The sequence below is a fragment of the Engystomops pustulosus genome, chromosome 6, assembly GCF_040894005.1.
Source record: "Engystomops pustulosus chromosome 6, aEngPut4.maternal, whole genome shotgun sequence".
In the NCBI taxonomy this organism is placed as follows: Eukaryota; Metazoa; Chordata; class Amphibia; order Anura; family Leptodactylidae; genus Engystomops; species Engystomops pustulosus.
In genome coordinates this window covers 175,594,041-175,615,767 of record NC_092416.1, presented here as the reverse complement: position 1 = coordinate 175,615,767, position 21,727 = coordinate 175,594,041, and the positions used below count along the sequence as shown (strand labels likewise).

At 45.4% G+C, this 21,727-nt stretch overlaps 1 protein-coding gene across 4 annotated transcripts in view; it reads right to left on the bottom strand.

The window, feature by feature from the left end:
• The window catches only part of SLC39A11 (solute carrier family 39 member 11), a 361,452-nt gene that overhangs the window by 306,752 nt on the left and 32,973 nt on the right, over nucleotides 1–21,727 (bottom strand). For all 4 annotated transcript variants that reach the window (XM_072112560.1, XM_072112556.1, XM_072112558.1 and 1 more), the window contains exon 4: nucleotides 4,474–4,623. In XM_072112560.1, the coding sequence (XP_071968661.1) occupies nucleotides 4,474–4,623 (150 nt within the window). The remainder of the gene's footprint in view (nucleotides 1–4,473; nucleotides 4,624–21,727) is intronic.

The window sequence follows — 21,727 nt, the reverse complement described above, 5'->3', positions numbered from 1 at the left end:
AAGCTTTCAGTGTCTTCATAAGAGCAGTAGATGCAATGAGACGTCTCTCATCATTCATCACTACACTACAGTGCGGGAAGCAGAGGATACATTGTATCTGATCCGTGTTCCATTCTCCGTACATTGTATGTCCTGTCATTGTGTGCCGTCATTCTGCCATCACAGAGATTAATGATGCTACAGTGTAACATCTGCCCATAGAGTGGCGCGCCGTGTGTATGGAGAGCGCCAAGTCACCGAAAATTGTGATACCCCCAACCCAAGGTCACAATGCGCTGACTGCAACGCACATGACAAACTTATAAACTTACAGAATAAGACACGTTGAGCTCTAATCATCGAAACGCAGGGGTCACGACTATTACAGTGCAGAACCGGGGTCCTGGATTGCAGCGTAGGGTTTAGCTGTATACACACCTGCTTGTAGGCTCTGACCTCACAGTTCTTGGTTACTTCTCCACATCTGTCTCATGCTTTACACTGCAGCTTTGCTTATTTAGAACTGATAAGATTTGCATTACAGTTAGTGCAACCCGACATAAATACTTGGATTCAGTATCTCTCTGCTCTTTAAGGGGTTGTCCAGAGGTTGACAAAATTGGATGCTTTAACAGCGCCACACCTGACCATGGTTTGTGTCGGTATTGCAGCTCAAGTACATGGAGATGAATGGAGTTGCAATACCAGTTTAAACCATAGTCAAACCATACACAATTTTTGCAAGGAGCAACCTCCACACAACCCTATAAACTTTTAGGTGCACCAGGGCTCCTCCCCTCTGCTCTGAGTGACTGCTGCAAGATTTAACCAGGAACATTTTACTTAGAACAGATGGGAGTGGGTGTAGAAGTACTCAAGAGCACAGCAGTGTGAGGACAAGTCTACTGTGCACTTCTCTATTATCAATCCTTATTTCATAGTCCTGCTTCTACTAACAACATACACAAATGTATGATTACACATCTTCCGGAATATGAATCCATTAATCATAACCCTGCTGCTACTATCAAAACACAGCTATGATTACACAGCTTTCCAGGGACAATGCCTTAAAATGTCTGCAGAGAGCCCAGAGTACAGCAGTGTGAGAGCACGCATCCGGTGCACTTCTGCATTACAAATCCGTATTTCACAGTCCTGCTGCAACAACCAACATACAAGTATGATTACACAGCGTTCCACTGACAACGCTAGAGCACACAACGAAGAGCACAGCTGCACTCCCAGTGCACTTCTGGATTATAATACCTTATTTCACAGTCCTGCTGCTACTAACAACATACACAAATGTATATGATGGCACATCTCTCCACAGACAATACCTAAATCATGTGGCAGTCTCTAGGGTCAGACCGGCTGACAGCTTCCATGTAATTGGAGTGAAGGAAGAGGTAGAGGCCAGTGATGGACTCGTACCGTCACGCGTTGCAGACTTGCCGGTGAACAGTAAGACGCTGCGATTACTTAAGACCGCCAGACCGACATTGATCGCTGCCAACTAAACACCACACATCATCTGTCACTCTCCCACTGTACCCTCTCCAAATGTCCCTGCAATCTGTCAGCAGCCCGCGCCACAAGACGGATCACTTTATAATGCGGCAGCCTCCTCCGTTCCAATTAGCCACACACCGCAATTAACCCTTACAACGCTGGGGAGGCCAGTGCCGACACCTGCAGCAGTAAAAGCGACTAGAGAAGTTAATTGAACAATTGACCGCCGAGGGCCTGACTTTCCAATCACTATGAGAGATTACAAAGGCGCAGGGCTCCGGGGGGGAGGGAGAAAGGAAACGCAACGAAAATCCAAAGCCGTTCCATGTCATTACAAGAGTGACAGGGCCCCTTCCACATTGATCACACAAGCTAAAGAATGATGAACGGAAAGACTATGAGCAGGTGGGACCACTAAGAAGAGATCAAGAGAAACTGCTATATCAGGATGTGGTGACAAAACCCGACATAATAACCCAAAACATGTGCACAAAATCAATCACAAAATCTCCGATATTGGACTTGGAAAATCAATATGGCCGTCTCTAGGGTTTTGATATAGTCGTAAACAAGGAGGTATAAATCATCACGAGCCAGATTTGCCCTGTGAGTCATTCATTTTCTAAATTAAAGGGTCCCATCACCCCAATTTGATCAAATATAAGCCCTGTCACTCCTAGACGTATAATAGACCCATAGACTTCGAGTAACTCTTTTGTTACTCTGTGGCGGCTTTAAGCGTCTCTGTGGCAGATGTGATGATGCCATCACGTTGCTTCTGCTGGTTTCAGGACCATGAACAGACGCCGCACAGAGGAGTAACGCAGAGGACTGCTGCAGCTTCAGGGGAACGGGGAAAGGTGTGGAAATGTTTTTTTTTTTCTCACAGGGAAACATACATTGGCACATACATAGGGGAAGGAAGGGAGGAAGACAGACAGAGGGCCATTATACATGGCAAATTATTCTTGCAAAAGAAATTCAGGTTAATGAATGCATTGTCTGTTCCCGTATACCACGAGTCCGAGTTGACCGCGGTATATATCTGCTGGCAGCAATGTAAAGTGTTAATCGACCCTCCGGGGGTCTTACAACTTGTCAAAGAGGGTTAGCGGGGACCAGTCTCTGATAAAGGCCCTGCCATCTCTCTACTGTGGTTACATAGCAACATCTCTCGCTACAACCCTTCACCGTTTCTCGCACCCGCAATGCCCTCGGCAAGTGTCAACAGCGCAAGGGTTGGGGGGGGGGGTGTCATTACCGGCCCCTGCCGCCTGGTAACCACATGCTGATGGCCTGGAGTTTGACCTTTCATGTAATGCGAGTGTGATTAATTCCTGTATCACCCCAATTAATGGCTTATAATGATTGTGCCACCTGCCCTGGCAGCTGCCTGGCACCGTGCTCTCTCCGCACACCGGGGCGTGCAGAATAAAATGGCGCGCGATGAGTTACGTTGAGTGCGGCAGCTCGATGGCAGGCAGGAAACTATTTAGAAGATGCTTTAATAACACACAGCGGGAAAGGGAAGAGATTGTAACAATAACCTGCCGTGCATTTACACAAAGCCTCCTTTATCTGCTGCAAAATTTGATGTTGTCAACGCTAATAATAGCAATAAACATCAATAGATATATACACGGATGACAGATTGCAAATGTAATCACGCCCTGCTGGAACGCATTGTATTATGCTTTTATATTGGGGGGGAAAAAAACGTTACATGAAATTTACTGAGTAGTGTTGTATAAATTGGAGTAAATTGGGAGTAAAATTTGTGCACGGCTGCAGGTCCGTGTGCCAGAAATCAACATCTGTTGCAAATAGCTGCACCCACTTCTTTAACACACATAAGTGAAAAATTGCTAAATTTGAAACTGGTGCAAATTGACTATAAATACGCTCCGATAACCTTCAAACGAAGGAGCTAAGGGGTCACTGGGGTTATTAAAGGAAATCTAACAAATCATGCATCGTGAACCAAACATACCATGAGAATGCTGTAACTACACTGATGCAGAAACATATCTTGTTTAATCCCTGTGCTGAGTGGTTTTGGTAAAAAAAAACTATTATAAAAATATGATAATGAGGCTTTGTCGCTTCTGTACCTGGCTCCGGCGCTTCTCCGGCGATGTAATCACTGTGTTGTGCCTGACAGGCAGAAGTAATCAAACGTTGCACCATCCCCCAGCCGTTGTGCATGACTTATCCAGCTCAGGTTGATTAGTCCTGTCTGGACAGTTCAGGAAGCTCCGTGTAATGGGGTGCCAAAATCTGATTGCGTGCGCCAAAAACCCCAGTGCAATTCAGGGCAAATTCGTGAAACCCAACGGGAATGCGTCCGACGGACCCTTAGTAAATGTGCCCCAATGTGTTTATCAAGGGCAGGCTGAAGCAATCCAACTTTCCTAATGTCCTGAATGTTCTAATAGTTTTTTCAGCAAAATCACTCATCTCGGGAATTAAACAAGATATGTTTCTGCGTCAGTGTCGCTAAAGCATTCTCAAGGTATGTTTGGTTCATAATGCATGAAATCAAATGGTAAATTTCCTTTAAGGATCAGGCATTAGACAGTAGGTGTTCCCATCTTGGAAATGTATTCCGTAGGATAAGTCGTAAATGTACGATCGATACAGATCTCGAGATCCCGGACCCCCACACACGAATGCAGTGTAGGTGACCCAGCATGTGTGACTCCACCCATTCACTTCTAGGGGACATCTTCGGAGAGCATAGCCTCTCCACTCATTTCAGCCATAAAGCACAGGTTTATGAGAAAGATTTGGGACCAAGAGGTGTTTTATATGTATTTAAAATAGCAATACCCCTTAAAAAATGCAGCAACTAATTCTAAATGCTAAAGCCAACCAAGAGGTGGTAAGTTAGGCGAAAATTGTTTCACAATCGAAAAGCAAGTGGTCACAACGGCACATTTATGACAGCACGAATAAAACCACCGGCTAACAATTACTTACCAGAGCTGGCAGGAGCATATCTGCAAAATACACGAACCCGGCCCCAAAAGAAAAGCCAATGGCGGCGGGGAGGAAGGCCCAGCTCCCATACTGGCTGGACATCTCTATGGCAGGGGCCAGGAGGGACCAGTAGGAGGCAGCCAGCATAACCTGCGAGACAGAGAATACACGGATAAGACTAAAAGACGAGGCAATTCCTAAATAAATTCCTAAATTTGCATAAATAATATGACCCTCTAAAAAGAAATCTACCATCACAAGCAAGCCTGATAAACCAGGGACACTAATGCAAAGATCCAGGCACCGTGACTGTGATAATCTTCTTATACGTGTTATCCATGGCCTCCTTCCTTCTATAGGGGAGCTATAAGGGCTATGGGGCTCTTACCAGATCCCCTCTGTGCTGTAGCTACACAGCCTATTACCCCTGTTCCTAAAAAACTCCCCACTCTGGATGCTCCTAGGAGGAGGTACTCCTGCTCAGTGTAACGGCCTGTGAAGCTGCAGAACAAATCATTAGCATAATTTTACTGTAAAATTGACTTTAGAATGAAGGAGGCCATGGATAACAAACATAAGAAGATTACCACAGTCACGGTGCATAGTAAAGAATCTACATTTTAAAGGGATGTCTGGTTTTATAATCAGTGGGATAGGCCAAGAATATGTGGTTGGTTAGGTGCAGGTGCTTCTCCTCATGCTGTTCAGATGTTTGGCCTATTATAAACATGGGTTAACGAAGCTGCAGGCTGTTGCCTCTGTTTCCCTTGTAGAGACTGGAAAGTTTAAAGGAAACCTACCATTTCAAATGGTAGGTGTAAGCTGTAAACACCGAGCACCAGCTTAGGGTGAGCTCAGGGTGAGCTGGTGCCGGTGCTTAGTTTCGTTAGTGTTAAAACCGCGGTATCGCGGTTTTAACACTTTTTAAACTTTATAGCAGAAACTGCTTCGGCGCTGCGTGCGCACGATCGTGCGCGCGCCTACATAGGAAATGCAGCACGGTCGCACGCAGCGCCGAAGCAGCTTTTGCTATAAAGTTTAAAAAGTGTTAAAACCGCGATACCGCGGTTTATAACACTAACGAAACTAAGCACCGGCACCAGCTCACCCTGAGCTGGTGCTCGGTGTTTACAGCTTACACCTACCATTTGAAATGGTAGGTTTCCTTTAAATTGGTGTCTTAGATTTTTTTGGGAAACCTAGATTTGGGGAGATCGGTGAGCACCGCGCTCAGCAATTTCCGTCAGTTCCATAGAGATTAATGGAGCAGGAGGGTCATGCGCGGCCGTCTGCTCCATTAGTCTGACGGAGTGACGAGGGGTCTGACGGCGGTACCTGGGACCCCATCGGACCCCTTGTTTTTGTGATCTGTGGGTGTCTCAACACTGAGACCCCCACTGATCAGCAAGTTAGACCCCATCCCTTGGATAGGGCCTAACTTTTGTTCATGGGGAAAACCCCTTTAACAGTCACAGAAGCAGAACTGATGACACCCAACAGTGACGTTAGCATTCCGGTTACTGTAACCTCTGCCACAACAATCCTCATGTGGCCATGACACGAAAGGCAGAACCGGAATTGGTGTCGGAGAGACTGTAGGACCAGCCACGTGAATGAGGAGCCCCATCCTCCACTAAACAGAGTCAACTAATTCTGTTGGCCAAAGAGGATTTAGGTGCCGGGGGGTCAGAAGTTGTGGCCTATTCTCCATTATAATTCCCTGCAAATCCCTTTAATAACTTGATACGTTACGACTCTATTCACAGGTGGATAATTTTTTACTTTTTGTTTTCGATGCAACATGGAAAAATCCCACACGCTGACGTATCATCGGCACACGCACCTCATGTGACTCGGATCCACTTAAAGCCCACCACATGCCGCTGCTGGTTATATAAGGAAGGGGGAGAAAAAGCCATTTATTTCAGTGGGAGGCTGAAAAGGAAAAATTTTGTAAAACATAAAACAGACTCCCGCTGTTGTTGTCCACAATATGCGGATTATTCGGAGAGAGAGCGCTGCTTCCCTTTTTTTTACTAGCTGATATTTATGCGGCGGCAGGTTTCCACAGTACACGTACATCTCTCGCTGGGCCAAATATTCATCACAGTCGAGTAACATGATTTACAGCATAGAAAATCAGCCATTAGCCCACACTGCTCCTTTCATGGCGCCGCCAAGACGTGAGGCTTCCTATAGCGCGGCGAAAGGCAGAAACCTCCGGAAAGTTACATTAATCAGCACTTTACTATTATGGCTTCAATACACTTTTTCGCTCTATTTTTAAGGGCATAGAATTGTAGGAAATTTATAAGTAGAGTAGTGCTCCCAGCTAAAATTTACTGCCGGGGCTCCATCACTTGCAGAACAAGACTCTGTGACCACGGACAGCGAGAAGCGAGTCATTAGCCGAGGCTCTGAAATGTAATGTAGGTCTGGACAGAAGCAGCACAGAGAGCACAGCGCTGACTCTTTTTGGTGAAGACGGACTGTAGGACACGTCTGGACTTATTTTTCGTCTTTCGCTGTGTCCACAGTACGTTTGTTCGGTGGATTGTTTCCGGATGCACTTAGCGGGCAGCACGGTGGCTTAGAGGTTAGCATTACAGCCTTGCAGCGCTGGGGACCTGGGTTCAAGTACGATGATTAGATTGTGAGCCCCACTGGGGACAGGGAACGATTTGGCAATCTCTGTGCAGCGCTGTGTAATCTGTGTGCACTATATAAATAAAGAAATTAATATTATTATTAGTTCTTTTGGATTGAGGCTGTGGGTATAAGGTTGGTGACCATTTGTTTCCAAATTGCGCTTCCATCATTCCTTGGTGGACACTTGAGACTAAGTCTAGTTGTAATCTGGTCTCCCCACAGCTCTGCCTCCTTGTATTCAGGGACTGTCTGACAATATTCAGCTATAGTCATATAAAGCTCTATTTATTTATAGGCAATATTGTGTCAATTTATTTACACAGTGCTTTGTGTTACATTCATGTCATGTAACCAGGGCAATGTCATCTAAAGTCCTTTACCATTTACATATGCCAAATGTACCCAATGTATGTATCTGATCACATGAACTCACAGCATGTCTGCATACACTAATAGTCCTCCCCCATCATCCATGGAGGCTGCAGTGCTGTCATGTGATCAGATACATTTACATACACCAGGCACATATTTTTAAATGACATCACCCTGGTCACATGATATGAACTGCTGAACAGTGAGGAGACATAAGGCATGGGGCAGAGTAGATGGGAGGGGCTAACCAAGTAGGACACGCCCCCTCTGATATCAGGTAATATGAGATAAAGCTGATTTATGAGGATGTGGGGAGAACAATTTTTGTGTCAGTTACTTACTAGCTGCCACTAGCTGTATTTGTGAGAAGGAGGTGACAGGTTCCCTTTAAAGAAAAAAAACTGTCTAAGCGATTTGGGACACTAAATTAAATAAAGGTCCTTATGTACCACAGGTTTATTGTCCAAAATCAGTCTATAACACTTCAGTCAGGGATTGCTATAAAAAACCACAACCTGTTTATGATGAAAAAACAGGGGACTGTTTTGGATTCAATATTTTAATGCCACCATGTGATTTCACTGCAAAGGGGCCTACTGAGGCTGTGTCACCCAGGGGCCTACTGAAAACCTGAAGCCGACCCTAGGTAAAAAACACGCCAACCCTACAAAGGGCCTTGCATAACTCACAGCTGGTGGACGTTTGGCGTGTCCTCAACCCACAGGGCCGAGATTACTCATACTTTTCACCGGCACACCAATCGTACAGTCGAATTGACATGTTCTGGTTAAGCCATTATGCATTGGGCTGGCAACCCACAGCCGCCATTGCCCCGGCCCTGTGGTCTGACCACGCTCCGATATCTATCACCCTGAATGTGCCTGGCCCATACTCTACCCCATGGGCTTGGCGATTAAATGACAATTTACTGAAGGACGCAGTTTGTATGACAGGGGTTAAGCAGTGCATTGCTAACTTCCTCGACACCCATGTAGACGATCACACCCCCCTCCCAGTTCAATGGGAAATATTAAAGGGAGCGATCCGTAGCGAGTTTATCTCACATGGAGCACGCTTAAAGAGAGAGAAAGCCGCCAAAGTCCAGGACTTGCTCTGTAAAATTCAAGCGCTAGAAGCAACACACAAGGCAGGGGGCTCGCAACCAGTGCTGAACGAGCTGCTTAATACTAGGGAGGAATTACGAAACATACTTGACCAAAAGCACCTGAGGTACAGGGACAGGAATAAGAGATTCTTCTACGAACATTCTAACAAATGTGGTGGGCCCCTAGCGAGGCTTCTTCACCCTAGGTCAGCTACCACATATATCCCTAAGGTACAGGATGGGGGGGGGCGGGTGGCACACGACCCCTCCACAATCTCTGATGTGTTCCGTTCATACTACCAGGAACTCTACAACATACAGGGCCAGTATAAAGATATGACCCCGATACAACTCCAAGACAAAATGAACGCGTACATTACAGACACGGCACTCCCTAACTTGAGGGATGAAGATAGGGGGGCACTCGAGGAGGACATTACGGAGCAAGAGCTCTCAGAGGTAATAAAACTGACCCCCGCCGGGAAATCCCCTGGACCCGATGGGTTTACCCCCCGATTTTACAAAACACTCAGACAAGAACTGGTTCCCTTCCTTACTAGGGTCTTCAATGGGATCTCATTGCGCACTCCCTTCACGCGTCAATCCCTTAAAGCTAATATCTCTGTCATCCCCAAGCCGGGAAAAGATCACACAGTGTGTGCCAACTATCGCCCCATATCATTGATTAACGTGGACATAAAGTTGTACTCAAAACTCCTGGCTAACCGATTAGGGACCATTCTTCCCTCCATCATACATAAAGACCAGGTGGGATTCCTCCGCGGGAGGGAGGCCCGGGACAATACTAATAAGACCTTGCTATTGATATCCCGGGCTAAGTCTGCTAAACAACCGCTATGCCTACTGTCAGTGGACGCAGAAAAAGCGTTCGACCGTGTACACTGGGGATTCCTCTGGGCGGCCCTAGAACAAATTGGGGTAGGACCTAGGTTTCTGAGCATGATTAAAGCTCTATATTCAGCCCCCACAGCTCAAGTAAGAATAAATGGCACCTCCTCCAAGCCGTTCTCGATCCAGAATGGAACCCGCCAGGGCTGCCCCCTCTCCCCACTATTGTATATTATTGTTATGGAACACCTGGCGGTGGCGCTTCGTGGCAACCCCAGTGTACGCGGTCTCCAGGTCGGACCTAAGCAGTACAAGACCGCTATCTATGCGGACGACCTGCTCTTGTATGTGTCACAGCCCCGGATCTCCCTCCCGTCCATCCTAGCAGAGTTCTCCCGCTTTGGCCTCCTTAGCAACTTCAAAGTTAATTTATCGAAATCAGAAGCCCTGAACATCTCCCTCCCCGAAAGCGAAATATCCCACCTAGCCTCCCAATTCCCATTCAAATGGCAGAGATCACACATTCGTTATCTAGGAATTGACATCCCAGCAGACCTCTCGTGCCTATACAACCTTAACTATAAAACTCTCCTGAATCGCACAATACAGGACTTGGCCAAATACCGCAGTGGCGGCCTTTCTTGGTTCGGCCGAGTCAATGTCTTGAAGATGGACGTAATGCCCCGGTTCCTGTATTTATTTCAAACGCTACCGATACGCCCCCCGGGCTCATTCTTTACAAGCCTAAAAGCAGCCTTCCGGAGATTTGTGTGGGGGGGAGGGACAAGTAGGATCAGCTACTCCACACTAGCTAGACCCAAAATTGCTGGGGGGGTGGGTCTTCCTGACCCCAAACTTTACCACTCCGCATCACTGCTCATGCGCATGGTAGACTGGCACTATCACAAAGCATCCAAGCAATGGGTTTCTCTGGAGACAGACCTCACCCACCCTCACTTGCGCACCATTCCGTGGATTCGGCCGGCACAGCGGCCAGAGAACTTCACACACTCACTCTTCTCCCCATACTTCCTCCGGGAATGGGACAGGCTTGCGTCTCGAGACTCCATAATTAGAATACAGGGCCCCCTCACTCCCCTATTTAACAACCCAGCGTTCCCCCCAGGGATGGGGAGAGGGAGATTCCTGTGTTGGGAGGTGGGAACAGATATTCGTATGGGCCAGGTAGTATCGGGAGGCACCTTGCCCTCCTGGGACTCATTGAGAGCTTCCAATCCAGACGTTACATTGTCCTGGCTGGAATACCAACAGTTAACCTCGTACGTAAGCTCGGACGCTGACTCTAGCTTTGGGGCATCCCTAACCGGGTTTGAGGCGCTACTTAGACCCACATCACCCCCAGCCCATGTCTTGTCTCAGCTGTATGCTATACTGCTCGCTGAGTCCTCCCAGGGGAACCCAGGGTTTGTGTCAGCGTGGGAGACAGACTTATCAACCACACTCACAGAGGCAGACTGGGACAAAGCCTTCTTGTTCTCCCATAAACTCCCTCTGCCCTGCAGTGCTCAGGAGAAGAACTATAAGATTCTATCACGCTGGTACAGGTGCCCCCTCACGCTCCACAGGATTTATCCTGGAGTCTCGGAGCTCTGTTGGAGGTGCGGTGTGGAGGTGGGATCCATTCTTCACATCTGGTGGAGTTGCTCGATCATACAGGACTTCTGGCGGATGGTGTTTGACACCTATAGCAGAGTGTCTGGTAAGACGATACAATTCAGCCCACAGGTTGCCCTTCTTTCCGTGCTACCGGGCTCCGTCTCCTCCATTAAAAAAGGACTCCTTCGCCACTTTCTTACAGCGGCAAGGACTGTGATTCCTCGACACTGGAAGAGCCCTCATCCACCCACGGTTGTGGAATGGATACAGGAGCTCCGATACATACGCAGAATGGAGGAGATGGTGGCCGAGGACACGCCTGACCCGAGTAAGACAGCCACTGTGTGGACCCCCTGGGAAGACTACCAGTCAACTCCGGCCTTCCAGGACCTTTTGGCCTAAAATAACTCGGTCTCTTCCCGAATCTGTCCCTTTCAGAACTCTTGCATTGCAATTAATTAACATGCCTGTAGTGCACTGCCAAAACATGACACGGAAGCCATCCCTACCCCCAGACCCCCCCCCCTTTTTCTCCACCCGGTCATTCCCTTCTCGTCTATGTCTTGTACTGTCTACCCCCTGTTCGTGTCTTTGTCTCGTCTTATCATCAGAGAGGGTGGGCAGACCCCCACAGCCGGTATCTCACGATCTACATCTCAATATAAATGTACAGCCTGCTGCCTTGCCATTCTGCAACATGTTGTGATATGTACCTAATTGCAGGGGTCCTGCGAGACCACCCTTCTTGTCCTGAAAATTCTGTTTATATTCGTTATTCATCAATAAATGTTGATTGAGCATAAAAAACACGCCAACCAGCTAAGTTCAGTGGTACCAGAGCATGGTTACACAATGTCATGAGCAGAACAAACAGACTCATTCACTTCTATGAAAGCTGTCCCATGGAACATACCCTAAGGAATGGGATGGGAGTCCAAGATCTCGGACCCACCTAATCAACTATTTGAAGAGGTCACCGTTTTCCTCGTCACTGCATACATTGTTATAGTAACTGAGCCGTGGCATCATCATGCGACTAACCAACCCAATATGATTGGAAGTGGCACTTCCCGGAGTTCGGTGGTCCCTTGACATAGCCAATTGGTTGGGGTGCTGATAAACCTACACTAGATTGATACCGATGACCTATTGAATCTAAAAAATCTCTATAAAATAAGACACTCACTGGTTTCTTATCAACATAGACCATAATGTAACCACCATACCTTATCTTCTCTAAGTGCACAGTAGTAAAGAGAATCTCCCAGCCCCCCCCAACCCAAGTAACATGGATCACCAATGGACAAGTGTGACTACTCCACAAAGAACTTTGCAATAAACCTTTTATGACCCCTGACCTCCAGATCAGCCTGGATCTCCATATACTAGAGCAGCACTTATCATTAGGATTATGGAGAGTCTACTTCAGTCCTAGGTGGTCAGCTGCTCCTCAGCCCTCGTACGTCTCTCATTGACGTCTACTAAACCTTTCATACAATACATGTTCTGTTCCAGAACAATGATCACTGGTTGGAGAATACTGAGGAAAACAGACGTCGGCCTTTCTATAGAGTAATGTTAGTTTCTAGCCATGATAATTGCCTCCATTGTGTACCTGTACGTACAATCTCAGAACATCCTGATCCCAACATAAGGGGAAATGTTAGGAAGAGCGAGTCATGTGCTCCTACATGACCGGCATTACAGAGTCATGTCACTACTAGGGGAGCAAAATATGAGAAAATACAGATAGAGATGTATAACCACTCAAGAAATCAACGTAAATATTTCATAGAGTTGTACGCGAAAACTAAACAGAATTGATCACAGTTAGAAAAATAAATATCCTACAGGAATTTATGTTCAACTCCAGTAATTCAAAGAGAAGTCTGTAAAATACATTTCAGTCTATCAAAATAGTCACCCACAGGTCTGCATATATATGTGTATAAATAATATTACTGATCCTGAGTTACATCCTGTATTATACCCCAGAGCTGCACTCACTATTCTGCTGCTGGTGCAGTCACTGTGTACATACATGACATTACTTATCCTGTACTGATCCTGAGTTACATCCTGTATTATACTCCAGAGCTGCACTCACTATTCTGCTGCTGGTGCAGTCACTGTGTACATACATGACATTACTTATCCTGTACTGATCCTGAGTTACATCCTGTATTATACCCCAGAGCTGCTCTCACTATTCTGCTGCTGGTGCAGTCACTGTGTACATACATGACATTACTTATCCTGTACTGATCCTGAGTTACATCCTGTATTATACCCCAGAGCTGCACTCACTATTCTGCTGCTGGTGCAGTCACTGTGTACATACATGACATTACTTATCCTGTACTGATCCTGAGTTACATCCTGTATTATACTCCAGAGCTGCACTCACTATTCTGCTGCTGGTGCAGTCATTGTGTACATACATGACATTACTTATCCTGTACTGATCCTGAGTAACATCTTGTATTATACACCAGAGCTGCACTCACTATTCTGCTGCTGGTGCAGTCACTGTGTACATACATGACATTACTTATCCTGTACTGATCCTGAGTTACATCCTGTATTATACCCCAGAGCTGCTCTCACTATTCTGCTGCTGGTGCAGTCACTGTGTACATACATGACATTACTTATCCTGTACTGATCCTGAGTTACATCCTGTATTATACCCCAGAGCTGCACTCACTATTCTGCTGCTGGTGCAGTCACTGTGTACATACATGACATTACTTATCCTGTACTGATCCTGAGTTACATCCTGTATTATACTCCAGAGCTGCACTCACTATTCTGCTGCTGGTGCAGTCACTGTGTACATACATGACATTACTTATCCTGTACTGATCCTGAGTTACATCCTGTATTATACCCCATAGCTGCACTCACTATTCTGCTGCTGGTGCAGTCACTGTGTACATACATGACATTACTTATCCTGTACTGATCCTGAGTTACATCCTGTATTATACTGCAGAGCTGCACTCACTATTCTGCTGGTGGTGCAGTCACTGTGTACATACATGACATTACTTATCCTGTACTGATCCTGAGTTACATCCTGTATTATACTCCAGAGCTGCACTCACTATTCTGCTGCTGGTGTAGTCACTGTGTACATACATGACATTACTTATCCTGTACTGATCCTGAGTTACATCCTGTATTATACCCCAGAGCTGCACTCACTATTCTGCTGCTGGTGCAGTCATTGTGTACATACATGACATTACTTATCCTGTACTGATCCTGAGTAACATCTTGTATTATACACCAGAGCTGCACTCACTATTCTGCTGCTGGTGTAGTCACTGTGTACATACATGACATTACTTATCCTGTACTGATCCTGAGTTACATCCTGTATTATACCCCAGAGCTGTACTTACTATTCTGCTGCTGGTGCAGTCACTGTGTACATACATGACATTACTTATCCTGTACTGATCCTGAGTTACATCATGTATTATACCCCAGAGCTGCACTCACTATTCTGCTGCTGGTGCAGTCACTGTGTACATACATGACATTACTTATCCTGTACTGATCCTGAGTTACATCCTGTATTATACTCCAGAGCTGCACTCACTATTCTGCTGCTGGTGCAGTCACTGTGTACATACATGACATTACTTATCCTGTACTGATCCTGAGTTACATCCTGTATTATACTTCAGAGCTGCACTCACTATTCTGCTGCTGGTGCAGTCACTGTGTACATACATGACATTACTTATCCTGTACTGATCCTGAGTTACATCCTGTATTATACTCCACAGCTGCACCCACTATCCTGCTGCTGGTGCAGTCACTGTGTACATACATGACATTACTTATCCTGTACTGATCCTGAGTTACATCCTGTATATATACACACAAATCTTTCTGCCTAAATTGGATTCACCACTTTTTCCAGCCCATGGGACAAGATCTGGATTCTCATTTGCAAATCAGGCAGGAATAGGAGGAGTACAATGAGGCAACAAAACAAATAGATTGAGGGGATTCTAGAGGTTAATGCAGAGCAGCAGGGGATGAGGCATTTTCTGGTCATTATAAAAAAAATCAAACACATCTTTCAGAGATACAAAGTTAATTTGTTCTCTTTTTTTGTGGACTTTTTTAGTTTTGCACAAGACATCATCAGTGTGTATTGTAATGGAGCCTCTGGTAGTAAAACACCCGTATTGTCACCGCAGATGTGTCTCAGTTAGAAGCTTCAGCCAAATGAAAATTACCTAAAAAAGGTCGCTATGCATCTTGTTGTGTCTATCTACATACACCGTCCCAGGTGCTCATGGGTTCTGTAATATAACCCTTTAATTGCAGGCTAAATGCAAAGGTACGGAAAAGACTGTGCCATGCTCGGGCAATTGCACTTGCAGGTGCACCTGGGTACAGAAACCTTAGAGGTTCCTTAAAGGGAACCTGTCAGTTAAACTAAACCACTCAAACTAAACAAGTCTTTGAAAACTGCTACTATACAGCAGTACAACTATCCCTATACTGTTCCTCCCCATGCCTGTAAAGTACCACAGTCTTCTTCTAGCCGCGTCTCCAGCTTCCTCACTGACAAGGGCATGCTTTCACTTCAGCCGAGTGAACCCAGCTCTGCTACATCATTCACCCATCCCTCAGAAATAAGAGAGAACACTGGCTGAAGTGTTGAATAGAAATCAGCGCCTCATTCACCCCTCCTCCTGGAATTCTCTTCAGCGAGTCACACAGACAGCATCTCCCTCATTCTGAAGGGAGGGGAAATGAGCTGGAGATGCGGCTGAGTAGGAACAACATGGAATCACAGTGATCGGAACTCACATGGCGTCTTTTGCATAGATGGTGAGTCGACTTTATGAACGGACTGTAGAACTTTACAGGCATGGGGAGGAACAATATAGGGATAGTTGTACAAAAGCTGTATAGTAGCAGTGACATACCGGTGTGTGCCCCCTCTGGCAGGATCTACTCTTCTTTTAGCTTCTTTTGCTCTTATTTTTAAAAAAAAACCTTTAAAAATTATGCAAATGAACCTGAGGGGCTCCAGGCTCTATTAACAGCTGTGGATCCAGGAGACCCTCAGGCTATTTTGCATAATTTTGTAAAAAAAAACAGGGCATAAGAAGCTAAAAGAAGAGCAGATCCCACCAGAGGGGGGACACACCAGTATGTCAGTGTGCTTGGTTTACAATCCTTCATCCTGGTGGTAGATTTCCTTTATGGTGTCTTTACCCATATAAGGAGACCAGGACTATAACTATTACACAGATTTTGAAGTAGGACTCTGTAGCTTCAAGTCACTTTTTATCCTATGTATTGTATTCTATTGTTTCAATATTACATTAACATTATTATTTATTCATAATGAATTGGATAACGCGTCCCTGCGGTGATTACAATCAATTTTTATAGCCCAATTGCTGCAAGCAAGCGGCCGCTATATGCATTATTAATCACGGTGAGCTGATCTTATTAGAATGAATTACACTAAAATATAGGATGCGCATCTGTAAACCCCTATCACATCTCACTGACTTTACTCCAGACTAGTAAAAAGTCTGGAAAAAATAATTAAAAATTAAACAAAACAAAAACCAAATATGCTTAGGGTATAAGAGTAAAATAGCCTGCAATTAACCATTCAATCTACTGTTGTGGGAAGATGCTGAAAACTTTGTAAAATTTTGGTCTTTTGATTTAGGTTTTTTCTGAGCAAAATTAAGTCCGGCTGTAGGATTCACAATTGTCCCTGTGGAGAGGTCCTGACCATGGTAAAGTCCAATGTTATAATGGAAATGTTAGTAGATTGGTAGAGAATGGGTGGCTTCTTCAGGATGACACCCTTATAGGGCTTTTTTTTGTTGTGGGATGGTTACGATAACTCCAATGAAAAATGCACACCACAAAGATCATGAATACTCCCCTCTCTCTGTTTGTTGTAATGTCACACAATGGGAGGGTGGAAGTGCTCCTGCACAGTGTAACAGCCTATGAAGCTTCAGCACAGAGGGGGCTCTGTTAACTCCTCCCAGTTTCTGTCTCATTAGCATAATTTTATTTTTGATTTTAGAAAGAAGGAGGCCTTGGATTACAAATATAAGAAGGTTATCACAGTCACGGTGTCTGGATCTATGAGTAATATCCCTGGTTTATTATAAAGGATTTTGATGGTAGATTTTCCTTTAAAAAAAATCAGCTCACTTCAAACTTAATTTATGATTAATCCTGCTTAGTTTCTTGCTTAACACTGAAGACAGTAAAGAGAAAAACTACTGTGTGACTTGTCAGACTACAAGCTGGTGGTAAACCGCTGTCTGTTGCCAAGGGCAGCCAGGAAGAATTTGAAAGAAGCTACAAATTAGCAAAATGGATACAAACACTTACACATACATGTTGCCTCACATATAGTCCCTGTCGTATACAGGGTTTGCATCAAGGTCCTAAAGACATTCAATGGGGCACATTTACATACCCGTCCCGTTGCGATCCCCGCTGTGCGTTGTCCGACGAGGATTCGGGTCTGCCGCGATTCACTAAGATCGTGCATCCAATTTCCTGCATCTGTCGCTTCCCCGCTGAGGTCCGCCGGAGTTCACCATCTGCTTCCTGGTGCATGTAAGTGCTGATCTTGCGACACAATTTTGTTTTTAAATTCCGCGGTTTGTCCGAATCAGTCGGGTTGTCCGACGTCCACGTCCCCCGATTTGTGTTGCATGAAAGTCGGCGCCGATGCGCCACAATCCGATCGCGCTTTCAAAAAACCCAGGGCAATTCAGGGCAAAACGGTAAAACGTCGGGAAACCAGACGAAAATGCGGCGTTCGGACCCTTAGTAAATGTGTGTCACAGTGTAGGACATTTTTTGCTGATGGATTATATTGTAGGAGAACCCTTAACGATCCTTGAAAGGTAATAATATTGGGTGTCTTGGAGCTAAAAAAAATAACACATTGTACTTCCATGAGCTCCACTCAGCAGAGTTTATGAAATATATTGTGTGGGAGACGGCATCTGTCTTAGAGGAGCCAGCTCCATAGACAGCCGAGGGTTACAGACTGATCACAGTGGCTTCATCTCTGTTCTGCCATTAATTTGACTTGTTAAACGTTGATTCATGATTGTTTCTGGCGTCTTGATACAATGTTTTTGTTCCATGAGCGCCATCCACTTTCTTCATTAGTCTTTCCTGCTGTTCCTATAGCTAATAGGGTTACTGTACAGCGACATATACACCATTAGGAAGAAGTAACACTACTAAATTCTAGAAGTAGCCCATAGTCCCGAGGAAGGGCAATGATCAACGCCCTGGATGGATGCAGCACAATTTACCAGACAAACTGTAACATGTGTGCTGCATATTGAATTGTTGGGTGCCACCTCCCAATGAATGGCCCCATCAATGTATCTGATGAACTCTAAATTCATAATCGAGAGGAATAACGCTAGAATTACAATGTCTGTCAAGGCTACACTCTTTTTTCCATAAGTTCAGCATATGCACCAGGAAAGCTCGTGGCAAATACCGTGACTTATCGGGGCACATTTACTTAGCCGGTCCTGTCGGGCAATCCCCGAGGTGAGTTGTCCGACGAGGATTCGGGTCCAGCGCGATTCACTAAGATCATAAGTTCACCTTCTTCTTCCTGGTGCATATAAGTGCATTGTCTCGCGACCCAATTTGAATTTTAAATCTCGCGCTCAGTCCGAATCAGTCGGGTCGTCCAACGAACCAACCCCGATTTGTGTCGCATGAAAATCCGATCGCGTGCACCAGAAACCCCTGTTAAATGCGGCGCAAATCGGAAATAGTCAGGAAACCCAACGGAAATGCGGTGTGCGGACCCTTAGTAAATGTGTCCCATTGACTTGCAGACTTGCTTCTGTCCGTAGCGTAGATATCTCTTCCTGCAGAAAACATGGAATGGAAAGATGAAGCAAGCAACGTCTTTGCATCCTGCTCCCTCTTGCAGAGCGATGTATACACTCAGTGAAAGCCATAATAGCTTAAAGGGGACGGATGCAAAGTATTGCATCCACTCCAGGCCTCCGCTGAGCACACGTTGAGGGAGTTCCCCAGTGAGGTCATTGTCCATATAAGGACAATCTCTGGCTGCTACTGATGTTCACTCCTTCTCCTGCTTTCAGGGGGTGGGGAAGGAACAGGAAGAAGTATCCCACTGTATAAGGATACGGTGACATACGTCCTAGCTCTCTGTTGCAAGGATATCCTCCTGATACTGAGAGAGCAATACTGAGGTCTGAACATAGCCTTATATTGTTCAAACTCCAGTAAACTGGTGTAAAGCAAAAAATTCTACTTTGGAAGGATGAAAACTTCTTATCCAGTCCAAATCCACATACAGGAGGAAATACCTACCACTGTCTATATAGGTCACCCAAACTTTCTCTGCATAAGCTGACAAAGAGTACAAGTAAAGAGCAGAGGAATTTAACTCTTCACATTAAAGCATTTTATTCTTATGTCTTTGTAGAAATCCAGGTGCCTTTCAAGATTCCTTTTCTCTATTTCTTTTTTCAAGTCTTACAACCTAAGACATCAATTCCTACTCAGCCGCTGCAGCCAGAGGGTCCGGCTCAGTCTTGGTGAGAATCACTTTTAATGGAAAACTTAGTTGGCACGTCGGACGCCAATATAAATTTCATGCAAAGATGTGGAACTTAATCCGGATGTTGTGGAACCTGCAGCATCATGTACAGAGAATGAGAAAGGACTGAATGTCAGACGCAAGTATACTACTACAGGGACTGTGGTACTGCGTCACCTCTGTAAAATGATTGCTATTAGAGCACCGGCGTATGAACTATCTGCTCCTCCATAGCATCAGGAGGAGAGAGGAGAGAGGGAGGACGCTGCTGCTAATAGTAAGTTTTCAACATTCCATCAGTACAAGTCTAAACTTCTCTCTAATGTCCTATATGACCCTGCTAATGCTTCTGAGTAAGAGAGTGGAGAGTCCAAGACACGTACAGAGGATGCTGCAGCGAACAGTAAGTTTATATCTCATACCAAGTGCTTTACTCACAGCTGGACTGCAAGACAATGGGGCAGATTTACTTACCCGGTCCGTTCGCGATCCAGCAGCGCGTTCTCTGTGCTGGATTCGGGTCCGGCCGGGATTCATCAAGGTAGTTCCTCCGCCGTCCACCAGGTGGCGCTGCTGCGCTGAAAAGCATCTGAACGCGCTGGAGTTCACCGGGCCGGACCAACTGAAGGTAAGCGTGTCCCAAGCAACACATTTCTTTTAAATGCTGCGTTTTTTCCGAATCTGTTGGGTTTTCGCTCGGCCACGCCCCCCAATTTCCGTTGCGTGCATGCCGGCGCCGATGCGCCACAATCCGATCGCGTGCGCCAAACTCCCGGTGCAATACAGGGGAAATTGGCGCAAATCGGAAATATTCGGGTAACACGTCGGGAAAACGCGAATCGGGCCCTTAGTAAATGACCCCCAATGTCCTAAAAGGCCCTAAGAATCTGCTGATGGTTCTGAGTGAAGACGTGAAAGGGCAGATTTAGCAACAGACTATACAAGAGCTTATAGTCAGCTTGGAGTGTCCTGGATCGATGTCACACCAAGGGAGACATTAAAAAAAATTCCACTTGATGAAGAAGAATATGAAATTCCCAAAACATGTTGCAGTTTGTTTTATGAAAAATACTTTAAAAAAATTGCTACATTTTCCCTAACTGACCATGTGGGATTCCACTATATTGGTGTGCGCCAACCTTATGTTCTACTCTCCTACAGTATGAGATTAAAGCAGGCAGAGGGAGAGGGGAAGTGCTGAGGGACAAGAGGGAAACAGTGTAACAGCCTGTGAAGATATAGCATGGAGGGGCTCTGGTAACTCCTCCCCATAGCCCTTCTGGCTCATTAGCATAATTTTGCATTTAGTTGATTTTAGAAGAAAGGAGGCCATGGATGACAAATATAAGAAGATTAGCACAGTCACGGTGCCTGGATCTATGAGTAATGTCCCAGGATAATCATGATGGATTTTCTGGTAGATTTCCTTTAACCAAACAGGATTGGATTGCATACAAGATGCTTTAATTAAAAAAATTGCATAAAAAAAGCTTATGTTATTTTGCCCACTGATGACATTAATGTCTTAAATAGGCTGCGATGTTCATGCTGTATGATAGTGTGACAGCGAGTTGTGGAGCACAGCTGCTCCATGTGCATTGCTCCCCTTCAGTCAATATTAACAGTGTGCTGTCATATCTTACAGTCTCCACAGATACTATTTGAGTTGCACATATGGCAACGTATTATTTTTTGTGTTTTAGTAACCTGCAGTTCAATAAATCCTGGAATGCTTCAGATCTTTTGCATCTCGGGGCGGCTGGAGACCCTTTATTACAGGCCTGTAGCTAAATTATTACAGCGGCTTCCTGGATCCCTGCGCTCATCCATCATTTACATCTTAATCAGAGGAGCCGGAGGAAAGGTGTGTTTGCCAGGAGATCAGTCAAGCGCTACATGAATGATCCTTAACCGCTGGGCTGCCAGGTCTCAGAGGACGCACAAAATCGGTCTATCGGGCTACAAATGCGTGTTCGCAATCACATGGCCGTATATTTGCATAATTTATTATTCGTTACTTCAATATAGAAAAAAATTTAATA